This window comes from Solea solea, chromosome 15, assembly GCF_958295425.1.
Source record: "Solea solea chromosome 15, fSolSol10.1, whole genome shotgun sequence".
In the NCBI taxonomy this organism is placed as follows: domain Eukaryota; kingdom Metazoa; phylum Chordata; class Actinopteri; order Pleuronectiformes; family Soleidae; genus Solea; species Solea solea.
The window spans coordinates 10,064,237-10,079,166 of NC_081148.1; the positions used below are offsets into that span (position 1 = coordinate 10,064,237).

At 40.4% G+C, this 14,930-nt stretch overlaps 1 protein-coding gene across 3 annotated transcripts in view; it reads right to left on the minus strand.

The window, feature by feature from the left end:
* sdccag8 (SHH signaling and ciliogenesis regulator sdccag8) overlaps window positions 1–11,192 on the minus strand; it is a 42,133-nt gene extending 30,941 nt beyond the window's left edge. Inside the window, exons 1-14 of one of the 3 annotated variants that reach the window (XM_058651256.1) lie at window positions 10,994–11,178; window positions 9,522–9,609; window positions 9,162–9,323; window positions 8,565–8,650; window positions 8,369–8,482; window positions 8,148–8,273; window positions 7,556–7,651; window positions 7,225–7,289; window positions 6,883–7,083; window positions 6,552–6,690; window positions 6,248–6,400; window positions 5,785–5,919; window positions 5,079–5,195; window positions 4,531–4,673 (exon numbers count right to left, since the gene is read on the minus strand). In XM_058651256.1, the coding sequence (XP_058507239.1) occupies window positions 4,531–4,673; window positions 5,079–5,195; window positions 5,785–5,919; window positions 6,248–6,400; window positions 6,552–6,690; window positions 6,883–7,083; window positions 7,225–7,289; window positions 7,556–7,651; window positions 8,148–8,273; window positions 8,369–8,482; window positions 8,565–8,650; window positions 9,162–9,323; window positions 9,522–9,564 (1,580 nt within the window). In that variant the 5' untranslated portion in view covers window positions 9,565–9,609; window positions 10,994–11,178. Of the gene's footprint in view, window positions 1–4,530; window positions 4,674–5,078; window positions 5,196–5,784; window positions 5,920–6,247; window positions 6,401–6,551; window positions 6,691–6,882; window positions 7,084–7,224; window positions 7,290–7,555; window positions 7,652–8,147; window positions 8,274–8,368; window positions 8,483–8,564; window positions 8,651–9,161; window positions 9,324–9,521; window positions 9,610–10,993 lie in introns of all 3 variants that reach the window. The other 2 variants (XM_058651257.1, XM_058651255.1) reach the window with 2 other exon arrangements.
* Between the last annotated feature and the right edge of the window lie 3,738 nt (window positions 11,193–14,930).

Here is a 14,930-nt window from a genome sequence, read left to right on the forward strand (position 1 = left end):
AACTGTGAATGAAAAGTTCCACCGACAATTAACACTTCAGTTACCGTTTCACCATGTCATTGTTCAAATAATATAAATTCTTGCTCCTACTTTTCACCATTGTAGTAACTCATCAGTAGTAGCATGCATGCCCAGTGCACCTGAACAGCCACACGATATACAGTATGTTTCTAGTTGTGTTTCTATGGATGCAGATTACTTTTGATGAGCTGAAAAACCTGTCTGAACTGGTAATGAAAATGTAGTATGGATGTAGCCTGAGGAAGAGGTTGGTGAAGTCATCCACCTTAAACCATGTGTAGGTCCAAGACCTCCACTGCCTAATAGTAGCCATGGTCAGCAGTTCTTGTCCTTGCTGGGAAGGTCCTGTCACCTTATATCCATCAGCTTTCCACATGTTTTCCAGGCCGACAGGAACTGCATTTCAATGGCGTCCACATTCTCCTTCTACATCCAAGAAGCTTCAGTCATCATAAACACACAGCCACACCTCCTCCTGATCAAATTCACTACTTTTGGCTGAAAACTCTGCCATTCATGACTGACTAACGTACATGAAATTATATGAACAGTCATGGTCAGACATTGCTGGTTCAGGAATACATATTTATGAGTCCCTCTCTAAGAAAGTGACGGAAAGTTAAACTTTTTCACTCAAGTCATTTCAGGTTCGGGTCCATCTACATCTCTAGGCAAACACCTTCATAAACATGGATGCCGGATTTCATGGGGATAACAGAAGTGAAGAAAGATTTGGGGTTTCGCAGAGATTCGACTCATCCCAAACACAAAGCAGGCACACAGATCTCAACTAACCATGAATTCACTAATGCATGCAAACACACATCTCTATCTTTACATGCCTATCTGGCATGTTTTGAAACAGGAGTTACTCCGGGCAGTATTCACTGAGGCCTTTGGGATCTTTGATCGTAGAGAGACAGAGACAGAGAGCGAAAGAAGAAAAGAAAGAGAAGAAGTGAAGAAAGACTGAAGCAAACAAACAAAACAAACTTAGTAAAGCCCACTGCTGGGCTGAGGCTGGGACTGGAGTGTGTGTGTGTGTGTGTGTGTGTGGCAATGTGAACAGAGTGGCAGGGATTAGGACAGATCCTGAGCTGTCCAACACACAGCTGGCTGATGATCCAATCCTGGAGCACACAACAGCGCACCAGCCGCCATGGGACCCATGGATGCCGCACATGCATCTGTGTGTGTGTCTGTGTGTGCCTGTGTGTGCCTGTGTGTGCGTGTGTGTAGGCATGTGGAGTTGACTGATGTGTGTATCAGTGTGCACATTTGCAAGCATTCAGTTGTACAAACAAATGTGTGTGAGTGTGTCTACGTATGCATTTCTCAGGAAGGAAGGTAGGGCTATCAGAAATCAAACGGAGGCTGTCTGTGCTTCATGTCCCCTGTTTGAAGACGGCCTGTGATCATTTGGGCCACGAGAGGAGCACAAAATGAAAGAGAGGAGTGAGCAAGTTGCAAAGACAGAATCAAAGAGCTGCCTTCGAAGGCTGGTCATCCAAATGACACCCAGGCTCGCGGCTGTGAATCCTACACTCTTACTCCGTAACAACACACACACACACAGAAGCACAGTCACACACACTGGTCCAACAAAGACTCTTGCATGGCTCTGTGGCTACCAACAACGAGAGAAGTCAAACAGAAATATAGCTATGAATAATCTACATGCAGCTGTGCATAAGCCTAGAGGGCCCACAGAAGGACAGAGAGAGAAAGAGGGAGAGAGACAATGTGTGAGATTGATTCTCGATTTCTCACTAGTTTCACACTAATAATTTATTAATTTCATATTAACAGACATGAATAGATCAATAGGTAGACAGGTAAACTTGATGGGCTCCTATTGAAAGGGCAGGTTTTAGAAAACATCTTAATATTGTGAAGAAATTACAAACTGCAATGGAAGTGTGTCCGAAGTCAATGTTTCTGTTTTAGTATTCACTGTGCTATGCAAGTTATGTAGTTATGAACACCATATCAAATAGCTGAAACAGTCATTTGTATGTATTTTATGTACGTGAAGGCATCAGTACACTTCAAGCCAAAGTGCTTGTCAGATGATCAAACACCAGCTAAACCCTCTTCCATCCACAAAGTGATTGGTGAGGTGTGCAGAGGTGAACAGTTTGAAATTCTCAAGCTCTGCTTGTAATTTTGTACATAGTTCACAGCTATGAATCGCTTTGTTAGAGGAAAGATTGTTTGAAAGTGTGCACAATTATCTCCCTAAGTTAACAATCATCAAGTCTCATCCCTCTCTGTGACAACAGGCCTCAAAGTCTGGCTGTTTGAAAAAGCTATTAATCCATACACTAAAGAACTTTAACTGTTCTGGAAGAACACACAAAATCATCATCTTTATTAATTATTCATTTTCCTTAGTACCCATCGCACAATCAAGTCTTAATGTTCACGATTACAGAAATATTCAAAGCAGAGTAGAAATGACAAGCAAAAGACTGATAAAAATGTATCAGACTTCATAACTAATATAGTGAAAATAATAGCATAAGAAATATTTTTGCATTTTTTTTAACACAAGTGTTGTTTGGTTAAAAGACAAAAACACTGTAATGGGTTGTTTACTATATCCAAAGTTTTACGCTTCCCAGTATGTGCATCCCCTTGAACATTCTCCTTATGTAAATCTAATTTTAAATACAACTCACTTTTGCAGAATATATAACAAAGATGCAGTTTGCATGTTCTTCCTCCATGTGTGTGGGCTTTCTCCCACATGCAGAGTTAATTGGACACTCAGAATTGACCGTAGGTGTGAGTGAGTGAGTGAGTGAGTGAGTGAGTGAGTGGTTGTTCTTCTCTCTATGTTGGCCCTGCAATGGACTTGTGACCTGTCTAGCGTGCACTCTGCCTTTTGCCCGATGTCAGCTGCTCTTTATGAGCTGTTCAATGTCTGTTATCTTACTTCTTACTTCAACACATTTTTTACATTTACACATCATGTGTAGTTGTTATGATGGTTATACTGTTGTTCTCAGTTTCTGTCAATTATTTTCGAACTTGCTTTTTGAATTTCCAATTTCCTACCACTAAATGTGATTTTGAATGTGATGATATGACAGTGCTTTTTCTCAAGTCGTTACTAAAAGAAATGACACATTGAGTCAGCATCAGAAGTGGCTTTCCCTGCTAATATTCAAAATTGAATTTGAATCGCCACATGCTCAGCCAAGTCAACAGCTGTCAAACATCTAGTATGCATCTGTGGACAGAAAACTATAAACTCTCTCATGCACATACACCCACACATGTGGCACTAAAATGGTTCAGTCCAGGGGCCCCTCTAGTACAGGTCAAAGTCATCATGTTGCCACATTAATATGCATGTCATTCTCCACAGCTGGCTGCAAAACACACACATACACAACACACACCTTGCATCATCCTGCCATGCAGCCAGTGTCTCCGTGCTGGCCAGCTGACAGAAAACCCAAAACCCACTTAAACACAGACAAGAGCCGGGAGCAGCAGTGGACAACACAACATTTGACAACACAAAGAAATACTCACATAATACGCACACACATGTACAGTGAACAAACTTCGCCTCCCGCAGCCTTCAGCACCACAGGACACCACTGCCACATCTGTGCCCATCACAGACACCTTGGCTGTGGGCAGTGGGGGTGACAGAGAGGTCCTGGGTGGCTGGCATGGGTGTGGAAGAAAACAGCAGCCAGTGGATGACAGAATGGAAGGGAAGGATAAAAGGGAATACAGGAGGGGAGGAGAAGAAAAGGGAAAGTGGAAAAGAAGGCATGCTAAAAGGGATTATATGCAGACTGTGAGGAAAGACGGCAACAGAGATGAAGACAAAGAGCTGCTGGTAAAAAAGATGATTGTATGGATGAAATTTAGAAATGGATGGAGTGATTAAGCACGACAATAAAATAAGGGGTTAAATGGTAAAAATAGAAAGGGGATAGAAGATTGAGGTGCAGGGGAGGGAGCCAGTAGCACCCGCCATGAGAACTGGTACAGTTCACTTGCCGGGGGCACTAAGGCCAGGCTCCTCAGTGACCATCAGTCATAGTTTGTGTGTGTGTGTGTGTGTGTGTGTGTGTGTGTGTGTGTGTGTGTGCACCAGGGACAGAAGAAAGGCTTGGGCGCCATTTTGGCTCTGCTGGAGCTGTTGCTGGGCTGGACACTGGCCTAGTTGCACAGAATGGGCAGAGTGTGTTTGTGTGTGTGTGTTGTATTATGTTGTGGCATGCTTAACAGGATTAGAGGTGACCTGGTGAGGTCCAGTTGGTACTGGGACCATGGCACAGCGGCAGGCATGTGTGTTTTTGTGTGTGTGGTTTGTATAATAGGATTAGCCGTTACCTGGTGCGGTACAGTTGGTGTGCTGGTCTGAACTGAACTGGACTGGACTGGGCTGATCTGGGCAGGATCTGGGCAGGAGCTGGGCAGAGGGGAGTGTTGTGTGTGTGTGTGTGCATGAGATGTGGCATGTATAATAGGATTAGGTACTACCTGGTGAGGTGCAGTTGGCGCTGGTCATTTGCCAGTTGTTCTGCTAGGCTCAGGACTTCAGCCTGCCATTGGCTCCCGTCCTTTTGGACCGCCTCCAGATGCTGCTGACAGCCAACCAGCTCTGAGCTCAGCCTTTCCACTTCCTGTCCCACAGAGAGGGAAAGAGAAAGGGAAAAGGAGGTGAAGAAATCTTTCACAACAATCCCCCTTATGCCCTCATACACAATGTCAAATGATGATTTCAACCTGATGTAAAGGTTGATGAGCAAATGATTTGAAGACTGATAAGCTGAAATTCTAAACATTTCAGTTCATTTTCAGTTCTGTGTGTTGCACAGTTGATATTTTTAATACAGATGAGACAAACAGTTCCTTGTGCAAAGTATGCTTTCTTGATTGTGCTTCTAACAAATGAGTAAATTACACAAAAATGAAAAACGCTTACTAAATAAAGAACTCATCTATTTGATGATTGGTTGACTTAAAATCTACTGATTTAATGAGATTCATGACATGAAATTAAAGTCACTAGTTAAACGCAGACATACCTGTGCAGCTTTTTCCATCTGCCTGCTGGTCTTGGTGTTGAGCTCTCTGAGTTCTCTCTCTGCCTCCTCTTTTTTCAGTTGGGCCCGACTGAGCTGATATCGCAGCTCCACACACATCTACAGATGACAAGGACCGATTAAAACAGTATTTACTAATATTACTTCATATCTGTTCTTTCATTTTACTAAAATTCAAACAGTTGTTTTACCATTATCACCATCATGTATCGATAGCATTCGACAAAAAACAACATATAAAAACAATAGAAACTTAAGTTGATATGTAGTTTGTGTTTCTACGACACTTCAGCATGGTATTTCATTTGCTGAAATGCTATGCTTGAACCAGAGTCTTTCAGGTCAAGCCAAGCATTAAAACATATTTATTCAACACTGTTGAGTTTATTCATACCACAGGGAGAGCCAGAGACAAATCCTGACATAGATAAAACTTTGCTTCCGCCCAGTGGATTTCAAGAGGTACTACAAATACATGGCACAAATTGCATCCAAGTACGACTGGTGTTCTTTATCCCAGTTCCTTCATTTTTTTACACACTGGTAAAGCATCATTTAAAACGCCCATTGCAGTTTTGTGGCTCTATTTCCTAGATCAGCTTGATCAAATGAAATTGATGGGAAGCTTTGGTGCTACGTTGATTTCCAGCAGTACCTGTTGACTTCATGCTTTCCGCACACACTGTACCTTGGTATTGTCATGCTCTTGACTGGAAAGCTTCTGAAGAGCATCTTCCAGCTGATTGGTCAGCGAGCCTTTGTCTCTGTGAGCTCTGTCAAGCTGCCCTTCTAATTCTGCAACACGCTGGGAGAGGCTGGACACCTGGTGCACACAGATTTTCCATTGAGATTTCATTAGAAAATAATATCTGTGTTCATTCTTAACAGCAAATAATACAATGTATATATGTAATATATATGCATTTTATAATATGTGCTACACAGGAAATTAACAAATATGTCATACTTTTGACAACGCATTCATGAATTGTAGAATCAAAGTATTGCCTGGGTTTTTTATCAGTCTGTGTACTAACAATGAAGTGTCAGTATGTTAAGGCAGGCAGAACTTTAAAACTACTTAAATACAGAACAGTCTCAGTCCTGCATTCTCTATATACAGACAAAACAATTATATAAATAGGATTAACTGTATGTGCTAGCTCCTCTTTCTGTTTGCGGGCCTCTGCTCGAGCCTCCTCTCTGGCCTCAGCCAGCCTCCCCTGCACAGCGTGCGCCTCTCGTTCCAAGTGTTCCCGCTGTCGAGCCAGTTCCCTGGACAACTGCTCACACTGCACCTCCACCTGCATGCATACGATCAGAAACAACAGGTTTTCCAAAGATTAACAGCCACACCAGGCAGAGAAAAAAACACAACTTTAAAAAGGCAATGAAGGAGCTGCTTAAAGAATACAATCAAACAAAGCTGGAAAGATGTGTATATGTTTCTCTGACCCTAGCTTTTTGTAGCTGTGCTACTTCCGCCATCTCCACAGCCTGTTTGACCTGGAGACAAGAAGACCACTCTCTCTGTTGCGCCTCCTGCTTACTTGTCCTCAAAGCATGTAGAGCCACCAATAAATCATCACGCTCTCTGGAAGACCAGCAGACAGTAAAATGCACAACCCGCATTAAAATATATGGGTGGAATAATTCTCATCTCTCAGTGTCCGATTTTGCACACATGCATTCGAGGGATCTCTTACAGACACATGCAGGGTACAAGAATGAAAAGTTAATCCACTACAGTACAGTAGAGTGTACTTGTGTTTGTGTTGCCACTTACTTTGTGAGTCTGTCAATGGCCTGGACGTGCTGATTGGTGTGAGTCCCAGCCAATACCGCTTCGTGTTGAGCACACTTAATACACAGCCCCGCCACACGTGGAACTCCATCAGATCTCCGTGCATCGGCAGCTTGCTTTTCCTTGCGTCTCAGCTGAACCTTCACCTCCTCACACTCTTTCTGACTGACTGACAGATCCTTCCTGTTGAGGGAGCAAATGTTGAAACACTGAGAACCAGAGAGACGACTGACAGGAGATGGCTACTGATCTTTTAATGCTTTACCAACAACAAAGAGTGAGTCACAAGTTACACTGGTTTAGCTAAAGTTTGAGAAAACTGACCTTAGGGAGATGACCTGGGCATCTAAACTTTCAACCTGGGCCTGGTGAATCACTTTCAATTGTTCCTGAGGAACAAAAACATTACAGATTTACAGAAGCATTGTGACAAAAATTGGAAATGGTTAATTAGGCTAGAAATCCAATCTGCAGCGTATAATATCTTAAAATAACACAATGGCAACATAATATGATTTCCCAAAAAATTAATGCATTGAAATACAGAAAATCCTGTTACAGGCGAGACTAATATGGCACAGAAGATAACATTGAGGAACATGAGAAATGAATAGTAACTATACAAGAAAAGAGAGCACAGATCTAAAATCCCTACCAGCTCATTTTTCCATGAGGTTTGTTCAGCTCTCTGCAGCATGCTGTGGCCTATATTAGAGGTAATGTGGCCTTTGGCTGCCAGACTCTCATTCACCTGAGGAATAAATCAGAACAGATGATGAACCACTCTTGCCATGGTCAATTACATGGACAATGTCACTGTCTGTTAATGTTTAAGTGTGTTAACACATTTGTGCTTAGTTACTTTACACATTAATCATGCAATGCATGTGGGACGTGTTGATGTTAACCTACACTTTGAAATACTGTGTGAAACAGCAGCTATCGTGGCTGACAAAACTTGTGTTATAGCAATGTTTCAAGAAATTAATGTCAGGCGACAGACAGTAATAGTTAATAGACTGACAGTGCTATAAAAATCATAATGGGAAAATACAAGCCCAGCTGCCTGGGAAAGAACGAAACAACATACGAAGGTTCTTCTTTTATAAAAATAATAAATAGCAGTCATTTACCTTATTATATCCCGTGTATTAGCCTATACTTCCATATTGTAGGTCGCATCATACATGGGTGATGGTAAGACATTACTTCGTACATTTTACATGATTAAAACAACACAAATCTACCGTGGAGTTGTGGATCGTGTAGTCCTTCAGAGATTCATTCACAGATTTGGATTTGAGATCTGATTGCAGCTTCTCATTCTCCACCACCACCACTCTGACCCGCTGCTTCAGCTCCTGCAGCTCTTCCTGAACTCACACACACATACACAAAAAGTAATCAAAACTTATCCACAGGTAAAAAAGGACTGCAAATGTAATCACACATTAATTTGTGTGCATACCTTGCAGAGTTTGACCTCCGCCTCCAGGTGCTGAATGTATTCTGATTGGTTGTGAATCACTGGGACCAAATCCTGAAAGACAGGCAAAGTGGACCTTCCCTCGTGTTGCACTCTCTAACAAGAAGAGCATTTTAAAATTATACAAAGCATGACACAGTGGAAGGAATAAAACCTTCCATTATGTTAATTTTTCTACCTTGGGTGGAGACAGTTTCTTTGAAGGAGAGAGCGAAGCAGGGATGTCTTTGCACTGCTTCAGTAGGAGGCTCTTCAGCTGGTTAACTTCAATGCCAAAAGACAGCAAAACAAGCACAGACACAAACACAGACAGCAAGAAAGAGAGAGCTCAGGAATTATAATGATAATCTCATATCATACCATGCTTAGCACCTTTCAAGGTACCTTTGGCCACTTGGGTACCATAGGGACAGACATTTGTGTAGAGGTGGAGTTTTTTTGAAACCTGAGATTTTACAAAAAATTCAGTGAGTTTGAGCTTTGTGTTGTGTGAGAGTGATAACAATAATAAAATCATAATAACTTAGATTTATAAAGCGCCTTTCCCAAAAGTGGGTGGTTGTTTGTCTATGTATGTGGCCCTGTGACCCTATCGCCCTATGTCAGCTGATATTGGAACAGCCCCCCACGACCAACGAAGGATAAAGCAGTAGAAGATAGATGGATGGATAAATGGAGCTTTGTGTAGTCAGACAGCATTATGTGGAAGGAAGTCTCCACTATAATGGTTTAAGTCTCTGTCAGAGACCTGTGACACAATTCAACACTGGGTCACCTGCTTCACTATGTGTCTTTTGGTTCCATGTTGCCTTGTCCTCCTCTGCAATAAGGGAAAAGAACCTGCCGTCACTGACTCCGACCTCCTCCACCTCTCCTCCATCAGGGTTCAGCTGTTCCAGTGTGCTGCTCAGCAGCTGAATACTCTGGTTGGCCCTCTCTGAAATCAATACAAACACACTCACACACCTCAGTCTCTTGCATTCCTTTTTTTTGTGACACATTACAGCTAGATTTAGGTTAAATACTTTAATTTAAAATTAGAAAAGACTAGCGTAGAACCTAAAATATATGCTTTCCCCCACAATTTGAAGTTTGGATTTGTGGGTTTTCTCATCGTGTCCGAGTATTTCTTTACGTTCAGTAAGGAGAACTCCAGCTGCTGCCTTTGATCTGTGCATGGTCTGCCCTGCCTGCCTTAGATCTGCCCTCTCAATTCAATAGCTCTGAGGAAAAAAGGTTTGCAGTCAAATGAAGTATTTCGCAAATGTCTAAAAATATTTAAACAATGTAAAAAAAAGTTTCTTATTTTTATTTAATGTTGAAATAAGATGACAAATGTAAAAGGACATAGTGATGGTTAATAATAACAATAAAACATGAATGGAAAAGCTGAATCAGCATTTCCAACTCATAATATAAGAATTAATCATTTCCATTGTTATAATAAAATAATAATGTGTAAATAAATTAATTGTGGCTGGGCTCCATTTAGCTTCCATTGTACTGAAAAGGGTCTCTGGAGGCCCAGGAACGAAGTTCAACCCCATGGATCCATTTACATTAATCCAGCCATGTTTTTAGACTGCGGTGAATTACCTGACACTCGTTTCGCCGTAGTCAAACTACCTGACACTGAATTTAAACAACCTCCTTACAAAGGCTTTTACAGTAAAATACCTGTGATCCAATGCATCAAGCTGATTTGTAAGGACATCAACATCTGGTTTTCAAAATAAAACACTGAGAGGACCATATCTCTGAGTGCACGTTTAAAAGTACATTTGAGAATGGGAAAAATAGTGAAAATCTACTGTTTCAGAGACCTAATATCTGGACTTTGAGCAACTGTTTAAAGAGAGTTTTCTAAAGGTTTGAATAAGAATGAAACAGTTGTGTTCTGCACATAGCCATCTCATTGATACTGATATCTACGATTGCATATTGAAAAATATATTAACTGTCAGATGTAATAAAAACCAAAATTTCCATAGGTTCTGACCAGGACTAACCAGGTTGTATTCAGGACATCTCTGACTACTAGCATATTGCAAATCAGACATTTTGACTGTACAGTTTTTAAAAGAAGAAATGTCTTATTAAAAGTCTTATATTCACACTTTTAATAGAAAAATTATCAACTTAAAGATATAACATCAACTACAATTTCCATAGGTTCTGGACAAGACTGACTATAGTCGTGTGTTACATCTATGACACTTGTATTTCACTTTAAAGTTACTGTAGCATTTTCCTTACCAATACTTTACCAATATTAGAATGTCTTGAGTATAAAAAAAACCCGTATGCAATAGTTTCCCTTTCGGGGGAATTCAAGTTGACACAGCAGGACTATCAATAGCAGCAACATATAGTGGTTTGTATAATAATTAGCAATAGCTAAGCTAATTTTCATCTTCAGCCACACTGGGGAATCAGCGACAGGTGGCAGTGACACTACTTTAACCTCTTAACAACAACAACAGTATCAATGACTTCACTCTAAAGGGAATAAATGACACACAAACAGTTCAACCACCCTGCTGTTTGCCCTTCTGCTGCACATAATGTAAAGTTAGCTTAATTAGCTTGTTTAAAACGTGAACGTACGTCTCAGTTCATTTCGATAGGCTTCCATCTGCTCCGGGCTATCCTCATCTGAGTCTAACGGCGTCATTGGTCTTCAAAACTACGTTATTTCATGTTATGTTGCAAACTATACAGGAGAGGATAACTTAACGACAACAACCTCACAACCAACGTTGTATTTTGCTCATCGTGAGGTCGTAAGTTATCATTGGTTCACAACGATGGTGCGTTTGTTGTAATACACCAGCGTGCTCCCGAGAGGGGGGATTGCTCTGTTCTGCTTTGAAACAACTCGTCTATCACCGCCCCGTCGCACCGCTCAGACGATTTGTACAACTTAAACGAGGCAGCCGTTCGCCAGCGTCCTTCCTCATTCTGGGACTTGTAGTTTTTACCATGGTTTTTGAGCGGAGACAAAAACCACACAAGGATGTCACCTTGTGGTGAATGTGGTGTATTGCACCACACTCAACTATATGCACAGTCCCACACCTTCTCGGGCAAATGCACTTAAAATAAGTAAAAGGGCACATTATGGCCCCTGCAACTGATCCATTTTGACAGGTACTATCAGAAAATGAAAGGTTTGAATACTTCTAATTATGTAAAAGTGTGTCTCAGTGTGTCTCAGTTTCATTCAGATTCCTCACTTTCAGTGTACATGCTGGTTCACTGATGAATTGAACAGAGGCATAATTCATTTGATCAGTGACACCTGTGCATTTCCTTCTAAAAATACATCAAAATGGCTGCTGTCCAAATGGCCCCTCAGCTATCATATATGAAAGTTTCCTTCGCACTTGTGCATAATATAACACTTCTGACTACTTTACTACCATTCCTGTAACACATTATCTTTATATTTTGAACCGGCAACCCTGCAGTTTCCAAGAGATATATTACTGGTAAATGAATCACAACTTGATTTTAATCATGTTATTCAAAATACTGCTGTAGTTTACTCCACTGGTTTCCAAACATGTGAGTCAAGCCTTACACAATGGTCACAAGATGAATCCGAGGAGAGATAATAAGATTAATAGACAAAAAAGAATGATAGCAATATAAACAGGCCCTTTGGTCGGCACATGAAGCAATACATATTTTACATGTTACTTTTTCTTACGTAGCCTGTTATTCATGTACACAGCCTTGTGGGGAGAAACATGTAAATACTTGGACAGAAATGTCCTGCAGTTTCAGGGTTAAAAACATAAAAATAAAAATCACCTGGTGGTTTGTGTGCTGTGTTTTAACCTCTGTCACTTTCACTTCTCTCATCATCTTATCTTGGGTGTCATCAGTGCGTAGCCACACGCAAGCACAGGCACGGACACAGAGAACAGATTGTTGTTGCAAGGAAATGAACAGTTAGTCCGATTTATTCTCTAATGTTAAACAGGCAATTTGGCCCCATTTTGTATTTATAAGACCCCATTTAAATAATACGATCAATAGTGAAACTGTTAGCTGTAAAATCTAAAAAGTGTTGATTTTGATATTCATAAACTACTAGTGGTGAAAGATAATAAATTGACAATGAATGATAATAGGCATTTATGTATTATTTTGTACTTCAGATGTTTGTTTTTACTCCTTAAATTAGAAGAGCTGCCTTTTCACCTTCCATCAAACCTGCAGTTCACTGTCCACTGATGAACATAAAGGCCACAAAATGTGTCTGAAAGCCTCAGAAGAAACATGTGGACTCTAAGTGTCTTTACTACTTTTACTATTTAGTATTATTTCTCAATACTCAAGCAAAGTGTCGTTGGTCACTGATATTTATGTAGTTATACAGTATAATATAATTAGAAAAAACTGCATTTTACAGCTATATTATCCATAGGTTTTGTCATCATTCATTTACTTTAAATACTTTTTTACAACTACACAGCAGTAAGTCATAACCATTTTAGTATCTTCTGAATGTTTATAAGTGAGGTAGAACTGGTAATATGTAAATAATAACAATAATACTACTACTAATAATAAGAGTGGAGTGAATATAGAAAACACTGTGCACATAAAATGTTACATTTCCTCTCTGGACCCTCAGTAACCTACACGTGGAAATTGCCATGTTCCATGTAAAAATGACACAGACTCGGGGGAGTTTTAAATGACAAATACTTTTTTGTTTATGTGTGTGTGTGTGTGTGTGTGTGTGTAAGGGTGTATCTCAAATCCATGTTTGCTGCCGCTTACAAGGGTTAGACAAAGGTAACCATGGAAACGCCCTCTTCCTATTGCACAATAACAAAAAAACCTTCCTTTTTGTGCTTTTGATTTTTGCGACATTTGAGTTTTCAACAGACGAGTGAGTCAGAGTTCATTCATAAATAGACACCGAGTCAAGATTATACATGTTCATTCACAGTCTGATGTGACAGCTCAAACTGAATTTGGGTCGCGTGGGTTTGAAAATCAACCTCTTCAAATGTTCTTTCATGCAAGTTCTCTGTCTCTGTGGCCTGAACGCTTAAACACTGCTTTATTTATCGCACAGTCAATAATGTCAGAGTTTTTATCTCCTGGATTAAAACGTACTCTTTCTAAGATGAGATATGACATCTTAATATTAAAATAAATGTAAATACAAGACTTTTACTCACAACTTTTAAAGATCCACCTCTTCTCCATGGCCTTCACTTATCTCACTAGTTTTTACCATTTAATTGTTTTACTATTTTACAGTTTCACATTTATTAGGGTCCAACCAGCATTTTTGAGGCACTAAACGTTGGTGAAAATGGACAAAAATTGGCACGCAAATCAGAACTGGAGACCCATTTTTGGAAATACGTAAAAGTGGGGCAAAGTTGCTCAGTAGCGCTCTCTAATGCTGAAACTAAGTTGTGCCAACTTTCACGAAAACTTAGTGGAAACATGTCACAGCCCAAGATGAACAAAAAAGTCCATTGGGACCATGACCTCAACGCAACAGGAAGTCGGCCATTTTGAATTTGGCATCCATTTGGGCAATTTGTAGCTACATTTCGTAAAATGAGCGAACTCGTCTGAGCGTGATAACCGTACAACATAAGAATAATGTGTCACATTCTGCCAGACTAATAAAAGACGATTCGTTTTCAAAAGGTCTCGCATATTCAAACGGGCGTGGCCACGGCAACCATCGGAATGTTGGCGATTTTTGGCCATTCACGAAACAGGAAGTGCCCTGTGACTTCCCCATACATTGACCGATCTGCTCGAAACCTCTTGGGACTTGTGACAAGAGACCGACCCTGAACACATCTACAGACATAAACTTGACCCAACACGAAGTCAGCCATTTTGAATTTAGCTGCTGTTTTTTTTCTTCACAAACAGGAAGTGGCCTGTAACTTTGCTGTACATTGACTAGACTGCAAAAAGCTTCACACGTGAGAGAAGAGAGTGGCCAGAAAACATCAGCACATGAAAACTTAGTCAAGGGCATATCGCCACCTAGTGGCAGAGCAGGGACTGCGAGGGCCTGTGCCTTGTTTTTAAATGTGCTTTAGAAATAAAGACTTGACTTGAATTGACAAACCGTGGTTTTGATACTTGCTTCTTCCAAGTACAATATAGTAGTATCAAAGGTAGGAAGTACACAATGAATAGTTATGGTGTTGTAGGGTGAGTGGTATTGTGGCAGTGATATTTTTGTTTTAGGACTAAATTATTACCGTAGAACATGATTCTTTTATGATATGCACATAGTAGTTGCATTGTCATATTTAAAATGTATGAAGCACTAATTCCAACTTCATCACCCACTTTCTTTTCTTGTTTCCTTTAATCTTGGACAAGGATCTGTATTTGTCATTTAAATGAAGAGTGTTTTTAAACCAGACTTTAAGTGCAGTGCCTATCTTGCATCGCTCACCGTTTGCTTCACATACTCAGTTTTGTACGACAGTTGCATACAAAGGTGTTCTGCACCACATCTGAACTCAGATGTCTAGTCAAACTG